At 54.6% G+C, this 12,784-nt stretch overlaps 1 protein-coding gene across 1 annotated transcript; it reads right to left on the bottom strand.

The window, feature by feature from the left end:
* Positions 1 to 218: 218 nt before the first annotated feature.
* TNFAIP2 (TNF alpha induced protein 2) lies at positions 219 to 11,768 on the bottom strand. The gene is made up of 12 exons (XM_080920989.1): positions 11,759 to 11,768; positions 9,210 to 9,564; positions 8,364 to 8,994; positions 6,323 to 6,437; positions 6,045 to 6,167; positions 5,780 to 5,880; positions 5,153 to 5,251; positions 4,619 to 4,742; positions 3,800 to 3,922; positions 3,420 to 3,575; positions 3,189 to 3,310; positions 219 to 1,731 (listed from the first exon to the last, which is right to left on the bottom strand). Exons 2-12 carry the CDS (start codon positions 9,547 to 9,549, stop codon positions 1,590 to 1,592), a joined length of 2,076 nt encoding a protein of 691 aa, XP_080777115.1. The 5' UTR covers positions 9,550 to 9,564; positions 11,759 to 11,768; the 3' UTR covers positions 219 to 1,589.
* Between the last annotated feature and the right edge of the window lie 1,016 nt (positions 11,769 to 12,784).

Here is a 12,784-nt window from a genome sequence, read left to right as displayed (position 1 = left end):
ATTGTGACCATGAACCAGAACAGAGGAGAGAAGGTTTGCAGAAGCTGCTAGAGACAGTCCAGTCCTTCCTCCCAACTTCACAGTTCCCCAAATAAACCACTCCACAGCCACTTTTGAAATCATTTTATATCAAGCTATATATATAATAATATATATAATATATATAATCTCTGGATTCTGTCCTGAGTACATGCATACAAAATCAACACTATAAAAATAATATTAACAATATCAATGTCGCCGACAAGCTAATGTCTACAAGTCACAAAGGTGTCGCATCGCTCACCCTGGCCAGCTCCGCAAAGCCAAGTACCTGGGAGAGGGGACAGAGGACAGGCTTCAATCCCAGCCTGAGCCCGGAAGAATCAAGGCCGGGTCAGTGCTGACTGAGTAGGGCTTTCGTGGACAAGAGGAGGGTCTGTGGGGAAGCAGGTGTCTCAAGGCAAACTGTGCTCCTGTTTTCCAGTGTAGACCCCATTGGGATCCACTGGTCCCCATGGCCAATGACTCTCGGGTGACAGGAGTTAACATTACAGCCGGAATCGGGGCTGCTCCTGAGTCTCCGGGCGGATTCACAGCAGTCATGGGGGTCCTAAATTACAGTACAATCTGAGCCAGCGGAGACTCTGGTGGCATGAGGGACATATGTAACTGTCCCTGGCTCTGAAGGTAGAAGAGCTTTGGACAAGAGATGTGGGCTGTCTCTGAAGCCTGGGCAAGACCAGGAAATGATTCTTCCTGGGGCTTCCAGAAGCAATGGGCCCTGACCACATTTAGATTTCAGTTCTGTGTTAGACTTCTGAGTTGTGGAACTGAAGGGGAAGTTGTAGTTCAGACCCACTTGGTGTGGAGACTCCATACAGCACCAACAGGAAGCTAATAAAATGCTTGCTAGATCCCTGCGTTCCCACCAGACTTCAGAGGGTGGGCCCAAAGAGGCAGCCCTTTGGCTTATTCCTAAACGGGAGAAGATTCCATCTGAGAGAAGCTAGGAGGCCCCTGCTCTGCCAGCGCTGGGGTCACTCCCCAAACACAGACACAGAGGGGCAGCCCATGGGGAGTGAACAAGAGGGTCCTCCTGGCTCAATGGTACCAGGAGCCACTTTTCAGGGTCTAGCTCTGTCATTGGTACTCAAAAGCCTCTTTCCAGGTCCCAGAACAGACACTATCTCTTATTTTTTTTCCCCTTGTTTTCAGTTTTGCCTCATGGCAGCCCTGGGCTGAAGGGAGCGAGATACGTGAGGTTTCGTACCTGGTCCTAGGGAGCTGGACAGGGCTACTCATACCACTGAAAGGCAGACTACAGTGTAGGTAGGCAATGCTCACTCTACCCGGGACGAATAACCACCAACAGGAAATCTCTGGCATGACCACATGTCAACTCCCTTCAGTGGGGTCTGGACCCTACTGGACCATCATCTGTCCAACCTTGGCTGCCAGATCTTGTTCCAGAGCCAGGGCTGGGCAGAAGCAGAGCAGAATGTGGGAACCTGATGATAGTTCATGGAGCTGGTGCCACTGAGCGTCCCCAACTGGAGCGGTGCCTGATGTTCCCTGGGTCTCATTAGCATATCAGACCTTTGGAAAAGCTAAGCAACTTTTATAAGTGAGAACAGGGACCTGGAAGGCTCCTGCACTCCTGTGTTGATGTCCAGTATGTTCCGTATGCTCCTGACGTCATTGCTTGATAGATTGCCCTTGATGGCCAGAATGGCGTTCAGGTGGCCTTTGCTGGCAAGGAGAGAGTGAACCCTGTCAGCCCCATGGTCACACACACTCATGCTCACACAGCCCTCATTGGCTGTTCTGACTCCAGATCCTGCCACAAAACCTGCAGCCAGCTGCTCTGCCCAGTAGGCAGCCTTGCCCTCCCTGACTCCTCCCCCCTTCAGCCCACCAGACCCACATTTGCACAGGCTGTCACCCAAAATGTTTCTCCTCACACCTCTGAGGTGGCCAACTCCTTCTCAATTCTTAAGTTTCAGCTAAATGTTGTGTCACTAAGTGGCTTTGCACTCTCTAGTCAGTAGCCACTGAAATTCAAGATGACTGAACTATAGAATTTGGAATTTTCTGTCTGACTGCCTCACCATGGTTAGCCTTCAAGCAGGCTGTAAGCTACAGGAAGAGGGCCGGGCCCAGCCAGAAGCAGCAGTGAGCCCAGTATTTAGGACACTGACCAATGGGGTGGTGGGATCAGAGGATAAGTGAACAGGTGGAAAAATGAGAAAGTACAAAGATGGATGGGTAACTGCACGGAAGGGTGGATGGTGGATGGGTGAATGGATGGATAGAAGGACTGACAGATGGATAGACAGATGAATGGACAAACAGATGGATGGATGGATGAACAGATGGATGGGTAACTGCATGGAAGGGTGGATGAATGGATGGATAAATGGATGGGTGTATGTATGCATGTATGTATGTGTGGATGTATGGACAGATGGATGGATGGGTAACTGAATTGAAGGAAGGATGGATGGATGGATGGATGAATAGATGGATGGATGGACAAATGGATGGATGGGTAACTGAATGGAAGGGTAAATGGATGGATGGATAGATGAACAGATGTATGAATGAGTAACTGCATGGATGGATGGATGGATGGATGGATGGATGGATGGATGGATGGATGGATGGGTGGATGGATGGATGGATATCCAGATAGATGGGTGGATGGATGAACAGATATATGTATGGATGGATGGATGGATGGGTGGATGGATGAATGGGTGGATGGATGGATGGATATCCAGATAGATGTATGTATGTATGTATGTATGTATGGATGGATGGATGGATATCCAGATGGATAGATGGACAGATGGATGGATAGACAGGTTGGGAATAAGTGAGCAGAAGATGGATAGGTAACTGTGGACAGAACAACAGAAGAGTGGATAAATGGGTAAGCAGAGGGCAGGGAGGACAGATAGACAACTACACAGGGAAGTGAGTAGACAGGTGGACAGATATGTGATGACAGGAGAGTTGTAAGCACATAGACTAGTGGATGGAGCAGTAGATTGGTGGATGGGGGCTTGTGTGTGTATAGTTCAATATAGTTCAATATATGTAGGTAGACGAATGAACAGGTGAAGTGGGTCATGAGGAGACTCTAGTCCCAGCTCAGATCACGGTGGCACCTGGCAAACCATTTCCTGAGAGCTTCTAGTGCTCACCTGAAGTCAGGGTACCAAGTGGCATATGTGGCCACCTCGATCTTAATGGCGCTGGGATCTTGCAGGCGAATAATCTCAGCAATCGTAGGGAGGGCACGGTGCAGCCAAGTTGCAGTAGAGCCCTGAAGGAAGAGGGCTGGTTGAAGGATGATGTCCCTTTCCCCCAGGGACACTAGGAGAGTTGTCTGTGGTTGTCCAGGGCTCTCAGGGTGGGTGGGGGGCAGTGCTCACATTCTCGGTGCAGAAGTTCTGGATGGCATCTGCATTGGTGAGGATGTGCCTTGCCAGCTGCTGCTGCTGCTCAGCGGTTTTGAGGACCAGGCGCCGTTTGCTGAGCCGAATGATGTACTCCTTCACCAGGTACAGGTGCACGGCCTCCATAAGCTCCTGGGCAGGCAGATGCCAGGGGGAGTGAGCCATCTGCTGACACCTACCCCTAGGGGACCATCTCCTCCCCTGAACTGAAGCTTCCAAGGCAAACAGAGGTACACAGAGGTACATAAACCCAGCAGTACATAGAGGCAAAAGTGTGAGAGCATGGGTGTGTGCATTTCTGTGTGCTTGTGTGAACACGCATGGGTATCCAGACTTCCCCAACCCCCAGTCCTCACCTCCCGGAAACAGTCCTGCAGCTCTGAGAATTCAGGCAGGCTGATGCCCACAGTGGCGATGATTTCCTCCAGGGTCTCATCTGGCTGTGCCCAGCGGGTCTGTGTGAACTTCTTAAACAGTGGCTGGGACAGGCAAGAGTCAGGATGTCTGGTCACACCCAGAGAGGAAGGGCGGCTAAACTCAGACACCCTCACATAGACACTCATGACCAGCAGGGTCCCAAGGGCTTTCCAGGAGCTGGCTGGCTGTCAGGTCCCTGCTCTCAGATCGGAAGCAGAGGCAGTCTGTGTGTACCCTTTTCCCAAGGTCACCCAGCTGTGGCTCAGAAGAGCCTGTCTGCAGCCCTGAGGTCTTTTCCACTGCCTCTTAAATAAATAAATTCTTGCATAAACAAGGCCTTGTGCGTGGCTGGACTGAACCCCGTGCCAGGGTCACCTCATGGGCCTTCCTTACCCACTGGCTGCCCTTTGCACCTCCAGTCCTGAGGCTGAGCAGGGAACCTCTCCTATGCTTTCTGAGTACCTCCCCATCCCACCCCCAAGATGGAATCTAGCTATCAGAGGTCCTAAGCTCCAGAAACCTGGGGCCAGGAATGAGGTGAAGAAGGAATCAGTCTTTCCCAGATTCTCACAGCCCTGTGACCCTTCTAGGCCAGGGCGAAGTCAGGATGTGAGGTGGGTGAGCCAGAGAGCACCTTAGAGGACCATCACTTGGACATCCCCAGCAACGCTGTATCTCCTCTGCCGTGCCTCCCACAGGTCTGAGGCCCTGTGCCAGGCTTCAGGAGGAAAGTCAGGGGAGGACCGGGTTCTTCATACCTTCAGGTCTGAAAACAGGTTCTGGAGCAGGGTGTCGAAGCCATGAGCCTTGAGGTCTTTCAAAGGCTCCACCAGGCGGTTCAGAGAATCCTGAGGCATCTGCCACCTCTGCTGCATGGTGGTCCTGGAGAGTGAACGGAAGGAGGTCACGAAAGCCTGCTCAGCTCACTGGGCCTAGTCTGCTCAGTCTGCAGCAGCGTGCACTGGGCCTGGGACTAGTCCTCCTACCCCAGGTCTTTGCTCTCCAAGGTTCAGCAGTTTCCTGTTCCCTTTGGGATCCAGTCCGAGTCTTCCCGTGTGCCCCGGGCACATCCCTTCTGCCCTTGGCACATCCCCAGATCTCCACCCTTAATTTGTCTTCTGCTTTACAATTCTTTCATAAGGCTAAACTAATAAATAAGTCAATTGCATCCTGGTGACTCCTTCAGCACTCCACCCTTTGCAGTGGCTGCTGCTGGCCCAGTCATTTCCTCAGAGCCTCGTGACCCTCAAGTCCCCCTCTCTGCGCCACCTCCCATCTGTCCCCACTCTCACCGGAAGGACAGGCAGCTGTTGATGTTGGCCATGATGTTGACTCTGTAATTTCTCAGCAGTTTGCTTTTCTCTAGAAACTCATCGAAGGTGCGCTGGTAGCTGACAAAACCAGAAGGGGCACCTCCAGGAGCAGTTCAGGCACCTCTCCCTCAGTCTGCGGGCTGCTGGGAAGGGCCCTGAGCTCCTAAACATCACCAAGTTGCAGAACCAGAGGCCAGAGGAGCCAGAGCCCCCTGAGGGCGTATGAGAAAGTACTGCCTGACTCTGGGGTCCGCATTCTTTTCCCAGATTCCCTCCTCTTGCCCAGCCTCTCTCTATAACTGGGTGGCTGATGGTGTTTACAGAAGTGAGGAGGAAAATCTGTAACTTCTGGGGGTGTCATGAGAGGGGTGGCAGGAGCCTCCATTCCTACAAACTGCTCTGCCAGGGAGCTTTGCTGATGAAGAAGTCAGAAGGTGCTAACTCCCTGTGGGCGGCACTCTGCCAGGTTCGGGGAGAGGCAGAGGACCCTGCACTGTACTTGATGAGGGTAGGGAAGGGCAGACTTAGCCTAGATCCCCCACCCTAAGCACAAGGAGGGCCAGGGGCTCATTGGTGCTGGGTACCCAGTGCGCTGTAGACACCTACCTCCTCAGTAGGGCAGCCAGCTCCACCAGTAGCAACTGCTTAATCTGCACCCCCAGGTCGGAAGTGATGTTCTCAGCCTTGGTCTGGGATTGTGAAATGATCTGCAAGGAGCAGTAGGTGAGCATAGCATAACACCCCCTCCAACTGGGCAGGGGCAGACCATGAGGAGGTACAGGCTGGAACATGGGACTGGAGTTCTGAGGTTCCCCTCCCCCCACTAAAGCTGTGGCTGTCCCCGTGTACCATGGGCCTGAGGGGACAGTACCTGGAGAATGTCGATGGCCAGCTCACTGTGACAGTGGCCATCCAGGCTCTGGGGAGCCACATCCTGGGCCCAGCGCTGTGACTCTAGCTCCAAAGCTCGGGTCATGAGCAGCTTCACATTGGTCTAGGGGAAAAGACAGTGGTCATAGTAGCACTAACCCTGTCTGTCACCAAGCTCATTCAGAAGTCACACTCTGGGAGCCCTGTGTCCTGTCTCTGCTCTTCCCTTCTCTCCCCACCTGACCCCTCCGTGGCCCCATCCCTAACATTTGGACTCACCACCTCATTGGACAGGAAGATGGCCTCCAGCAGTCTGATCTGCTTTGGGGGCAGGAGGCTCTCAAGCCTGATACCCTGCAGCTCCTGTGCCAACTTAGGACTGTTCAGAATATCCCTGTGGGCAGAGAGACAGTGGCATGAGAACACACCCCAGCAGCACCCCAGCAGCATCCCTGCAGCATCCCAGCAGCATCCCTGCAGCATCCCAGCAGCATCCCTGCATCATCCCAGCAGCATCCCTGCATCATCCCTGCATCATCCCAGCAGCATCCCTGCAGCATCCCTGCAGCATCCCTGCATCATCCCTGCATCATCCCAGCAGCATCCCTGCAGGGGACACCTCTCAGCTTCTAATCCCCCCCACGGCGATTGGGGGAGTGCTTCACGTAAGACCAGACTCAGTTTAGTTCAGGCTGAAGTCACCCTGCCTCTACTTAGCCCGCTCCCCGTCTACTCCTGCTTCAGAATAGCTTCCCAGACTCTCGGCCTGGAGGTTGCTCTGCACCCCACCAGTTCTCATCTTTCCTCGCCCAGCTTCCTGAAGGGCTTCCTCCTTCCCTCTGCTTCTGACCTGGCCACCACCAACAGAGCCAGCTTTCAAATCTGATCTTTCTGTCTACCGGGCCTCCCCCTTTACCCAGATACAGCACAGCTTCTGACCCCACAGGCCCTGCAAGCTGGTCTTACCACTCCTGCCAGGTCTGCCTAGGTAGCTGAATAAGAAGGGTTGCCCTGGAACAGCTCCATGGAGCTTTCTTGGTGCCTCCAGTGGCTCAGAGTTCCCAGGGGACCTGCCCTGCCCTGGCACTTCCGAAAGGCCCTTTGTTTGCCTAGAACCTTAAAAAGGACCCTGTCTGTGCCCTTCACTGGGTTGGATGCACTGAGCCACACTTTGGTCTTCCTGGGCCTCAACATGCCTCCCTTGAACTCCACATTCAGGCTAGCCTTAGCTTCCTGCTTTACAGCTACACCCCAAGTCAGGAGACCCCAGAATATCACAGAGGCCGGAAGGTGATGAAGCAGGGTGTAAGTGCCTGGCATTTCCTGGTGAGTCAGGACAAACCAGCAGGAACTACATCAGCTATCTTTGGAAGTCCCTGCCTGTTTTCCCTGTGTCCTGCTGGTTCTTCACCTATCACCTGTAGTGTCCTTTCTCTGCCCCCGCCCCCACCCCCAGTGGCCCCAGGAGGTTGTCTTAGCACCAAACAAACTGTTCGCACAATGCCCACACTGTTGATATTCCCAGCCTTCCCTCCTGCAGACTTCACACTGAGGTCTGAGGGAATCAGTAGGAATTCCCGAATCCTCAGTCTCTGGTACTGTGACATTTCCACAAGTCACTCTTCCCCCAGGTGGTGTGGATCACAGGCACACTCTGGGACCCATGGAGTCTGGGCCAATCTAAGGATGCTGGAGGCTCTGCCCAGCTGACCGCCAAGTGCTCACCTTTGGCCTCTTTCCCACCTGAGGTGCTCCGATCTCACTGGACCCCCAGGGTGGTTCTATCTGACAGGTCCCTCGAGGGAGATACCTAATGCTACTCCACAGTTGCTACTACCTCTCTTGCTTGGGGTTGTTGAGATACACCAGCTCAGCTGAGCTGCCTGTAAGTCACTGCCCTTGCCTGGAATGCCAGCCTCCCCACTCCTTCCTTGAATGTTCTGTCCCCTCCCTGCCTGACTGTGCAGACATTAAAATGTGAACTGACTCCCCCAGACCAGGTCTCTTCTCAAGCCCCGTGCTCTGGACTCCCCTGTGTCTTCCATGCCTCTGTCACAGCCCCTCCTACTTGACATCATCCTGTTGTGCTGAGGATTCATCCCTCCTAGAGAACGAACCAGTCAGTTTTCTGTGCTTCCCTTTCCCCAGCCACAGAACAGGAAAGGTCCAGGACTAGAAGTACAGAGCCAACCTGTTGGGTACAATTCCCAACTCGCTCCCTTTACCCCAAGGCTGGCTTTCAGCTCAAGTGTCTGGCTCTGTTGTCTCAGCACCCCCTTCCCTGCAGAGGGGACACATCCCACCCAAAAGCATTGCTCACTTGGGGTAGAGGTTCTGCACCCAGAGAAGCAGCAAGTAGGTATCCCTTTCACACAGCTCGAACTGCGCCAAGGTGCACAGGTGTGTCGTGAAGTGCTGGTGGTAGCTCTCGGCGTAGGTGTGCACAACGTTGAACTCGTCGGGAAACAGCGGTTTCAGCCGCTCCACCACCACCTCCAGGTCCTCCTTCATGGTGCAGCCCATGTGTATGAACCTGCTCTCAACCTCCGAGAGGCCTTCGGGCACCGTGGCCGGCTGCGCGTCCAGACGTTCGGCTGCCACCTCTGCCACGACGGCCCTCCACAGCTGCAGCCATCGCCGCGGGCGTGTGACTGCCAGTGCCGCCGCCAAAGTTCCCCGGGACGCCCGACGGTCTTCGAGTTCCTCCTGCGACACCACTGCCAGCGCCTGGCTCAGCCGCTCGGGCGCGGCCTCCAGCGGCCGCCGCAGCACCCGGAGCACCTGGTCGCGTAGCAACACGTACAGCGCCTCCACCTTGCTCTGCCGCCACACCAGGTCCTCATCGCTCGTGCCACCTGCCGCCGCAGCAGCCTCGAGCTGCCGCTCCAACGCCAGCACCTGCCACGCCACCTCCAGCCGCCCGCGGTCCAGGGCCTCCTTGAGCTCCTCCACTGAAAGGCAGAACCCCGTGTTAGGCCGACAAACATCCCCAGGACAAGAAGACTTGGCTGTGACCTCAGGGACAAGACCAATTTCCCAGACAGGACTGAAGCAGAGAACCCCCTCTTCCAGACTGGTGACTCGTTTAGCTGTCTCACCTGCCCACTGTCCTGGCTGAGTGGCTTATGAGTCCCCCTCCGCCCCCACTGTCTAAACCTGGACCAACCTGTGGGCAGTGGAACATCTAGCTCGGGCCTGGACTTTGGCTGCGCCTCCAGATCTAATAATCTGGGCTGGTCCTTTTTCTTCTTTTTCCCTTTGGTGAACACACTGAACATGTTGGCCAGTCCTTTGGACTTCTTCCCCTTCTTCTTCGTAGACTCCTCCTCCCTGTCGGGAGTGCTCTGGGATGGCATCAGGTCCTCAGAGGAAGCCTCAGACATGGAGGCCTCTGATTCTGCCTCGGATGTGAAGTGTGGCTTTGGGAGGTTTTCAGGGAAGCCCAGGGTCCCTGGCACAGACTGCTGGCCAGGAAGCCCTTGGAAGAAGGTCACCATCTTCAGCATCACCCTGGCTCAGGCCTGCATGTGGGAGATGGAAAATGAATACACTAGAGTCACCAAAGTACATAGCAGCTCACAGCCCCAACAACGTTCCGTCTATTTTCTCCTGGAAAACCATCAGAACCCCTCAACTCCTGACCCCCAAGCCTTCTCCCTCCTTGGCCACAGGAGCTGTAGTGTTCACAGCTTATCTCCCCAGGCAAGGAAGAAACAGGAGGCTCCGGAGTGTCCAGACTGAGGGGGCAGCCTCTGTACCTGGGTGAACCCTCCCTGACCTCCAGGGGGAAAAGGGCCATGAGAAGCGAGTGTCTCTCTGACTTCCCTAGACTCTGGGAAGGAGGCAGGACACAGGTTGCTGTCTGTGGGACCGCAAGAACAGCTCGGAAAGTTTCATAGCCATGCTGTGGTCACAGAACCTAGCACCTTTCCTACTAAGACCAGCCTCTGTCTCCTCCCTGTGTCCCCTCTCTCTGTCCCCTTTCATGGGTCTTATTTAGCTTCAGAATCACAGAAATACAAGCAAAGATACAGCTGTTGTCCTGGGACCACAAGAGAAACAGAGCTTGTCCCTTATGATACACTGGTTTAGGGTCAGACTTCAGACCCTGGGCAAATGACCCCAGGAAACCATTTACATGTGAGCAGAGCATAGACCTCCCTGAACCTCCACTGCCTGGTTTGCAGCTTTACCCTGCTTGTTTCCAAACGGGGTGATACAATTTCACAGAGCTGTCTGCCTCTCCTCCCTTCCTGGGTGCCCATCCCAGCTCTTGTCTCCCCAGCAAGCATGTTATTTAGCTTCAAATAACCTTGTGGTCAAGAGCTTGGACGTCAGCACATCTCCCTCAAAGGACTGGCTTTCCTCAGGCCTCCATGTCCCTTACTGTACATTGATTGTCAGAGCAAGGAAGGCCACCTGGGGAAGCAGGGCTAGCCTGCAGGGAGGGAGCAGAGCCAGGAGGTGCCCTCCCTGCCCCTTCCCTCAAGAATTAAAAAACCCCAAGCTGTAGCTACAGTTCATCAAAATGACCCGGGAATGATCCAGGAACAGCCCGGTAAGGCAAGTGGAAAGACCCACCATCACAAAGGAGAACCGGAAACTGTGGAGGGGAAGTGCTTGCCCCAAGCACAGCAGACTCTGAGGGCTCTTTCCCACAGCTTCTCTGCTCCAACAGCTCAGCTGCCCAGGCCCCTTTCCTGAGGGGCTTATCCCATAACTGGGGCGTGCGTAGAACATCCTGATTAGACAGGGAGCCTGGACTCCTCTACCCCAGCTCTTAGCACCCTCACCAGGTGCCCTGAACAGAGAGAGCCCTCTCTCTCTTTAACCTCATGAAGCCTGAGAACTGCATTCAGGCACAGGTAGGTTTTAAAGCCGGCACTAACCTATTCCACCAGCATGGCAAACACCCATAAAGGCTGGTCTGGCTGACTGAGCTATTGAGTGCCTGTTCCCAGTTACCCTTCAGTGTCAGAGGTAACTTTGAAGTTAAACAACACCCTTCCTCAAGAGGTCTCACTATTCCAGTCTGTAAAATGGGGAGGAGCCCTCCTGCTCACTTCTATTCACAGTGGTGCTCAGAGGATGCAGCCAAATCACAAGCCAGGAGCTTGGCACTAGATGAGCCTTATAGAGCGAGTCTCCTTATCCCTGACTGCCGCGGGGGGTGGGGGTGGGGTGGGGAGGCAGCAGGAGTGATGAGCTGCTGTTTAAAGAAAGCATCACCAAGCTGGGCCCAGAGGCAGGAAGGAGTCTCCGATGCACATGGGATGGCTGCATCTGGTGGCTGGATGGTGTCACCTCCCTTGATTCTAGACACCACAGAGAACCTCACTGGTCCTACAACTTACTGACCCTTGCCCCACAAAAGATCATCTGGACAGGGAGTCCCACGGGTGCTGGGACCTTTTGTAAACCTGGGGCTCCCTAGCCTTTGTCCCCATCTCTACACCCTGTGTTTATCCAGAGAGAGCCCTTCACTGCGCACGGGGACCCCGAATCCTGGCGCGAGGGGCTCAGAGTAAAGCCTGTACGTCCCTAGCAGTGAGTATGCTGGAGGTCAAGGGACCTCGAAATATCCCGCCCGCGTCCCCTTGGCCACTCAGGGCCATTACCGTACTCCGGGAATCCTGTCCGACACTCTGTATCAGGACTGGAGGAAAAGCTACACAGAGCGGTAGGGACAGAGGCACAGCGGCAGAAGTCACTTACTGTGTCCAGGTCAGGACGCCTTAGTCCCGGCCCTGGAGGGGCCTGCCTAAAATAGTCGCAGGCTCCGCCCAGGCTCCGCCTTCTCCACCAGCCGCAACCGCGGAAAATCCGCTGGCGGACTCCTCGGCCCAGCCAGTACCAGGGGGCGGGGCCGGGCCGGTAGAGAGAGGGCGGGGTCACTTTGCTGTTCCCAATACCCTGGAAAGAGGGGTCCGGGTAAGCGTGCACAGAAAAGAGCATCAGAGGAGTCTCGCGTTCCGTTAAGGGGCCGTTGTCCCACCACGGTCTCTGATTGGCTACCTAGCAGGGACGCACGATCAGAGCCTCTGTCCCGCGTCACACAGTCAGCACCTACTTAGGTCTAGGGCTCTATCTCTCCCACCTCAACGCCTCTGCCACGTGCTGTTACCTCCCTGAGCACTTCTGTATCCATGGAGGCCTGGAAGGCAAGCTTCCTGGAGGAGGTGTCCTAAGGCGGCTGGGCACATGACTGGTACTGAGACCTCTCAAGACCTCTCATCACCAAGCCTTGAGTGATGGGGTCCGTATTCATCTTTATTCTGAGGTCACACAAACGGAAATGACAGCCCTCACCTGAGTCTTCTCCGGGGCTCCCAGTGACAAGATTTTCCAGGCTGGGATTGGGCATGATCCTCGGGATTTCCTTCTGCTGGGCTTTTCTTGGGGGTCTGCCTTGGGGAAGGTGGGGCTATAAGCTAGTGTAGAAAAGGGATGTTTCACCCCCTAGGAATTTCTGCCCCCTGGAGAATGGACTCACTCAGGAATTTCCCCACTAGACACCAGATTCCATTTTGCCTCTACTTGGAGCTCAGCTCCTCCCCATCTTTTGTTTGGGCCTTCTTTCCCTAAGCACTGGGCTTATAGGAGAGAGGGAAGGGCAGCTGAGTGGGTGGGTTATGTTTAGGGGTTGTCCCTGGAAACCCAGAACTTCCTCTTCCTCCTGGGGAGCAGAGGCCAAGAGCCAGGTTTAAGATTCTTCTCCATCCTATACCTTGGTAGGCTGTA

Source organism: Micromys minutus, assembly GCF_963924665.1.
Source record: "Micromys minutus genome assembly, chromosome: 1".
Classification (NCBI taxonomy): domain Eukaryota; kingdom Metazoa; phylum Chordata; class Mammalia; order Rodentia; family Muridae; genus Micromys; species Micromys minutus.
The sequence above is the reverse complement of the archived record's forward strand: the minus strand, read 5'-3'. Positions and strand labels throughout refer to the sequence as shown.

Coding starts and splice junctions, on each gene's coding strand:
- TNFAIP2 (XM_080920989.1), bottom strand. CDS start 9,549: ATGCTGAAGATGGTGACCTTCTTCCAAGGGCTTCCTGGCCAGCAGTCT. Junction 5,881..6,044: donor TGGCCATCGACATTCTCCAG/GTACTGTCCCCT, acceptor TGCTCCTTGCAG/ATCATTTCACAATCCCAGAC. Junction 1,732..3,188: donor ACTTGGTACCCTGACTTCAG/GTGAGCACTAGA, acceptor TCTCCTTGCCAG/CAAAGGCCACCTGAACGCCA.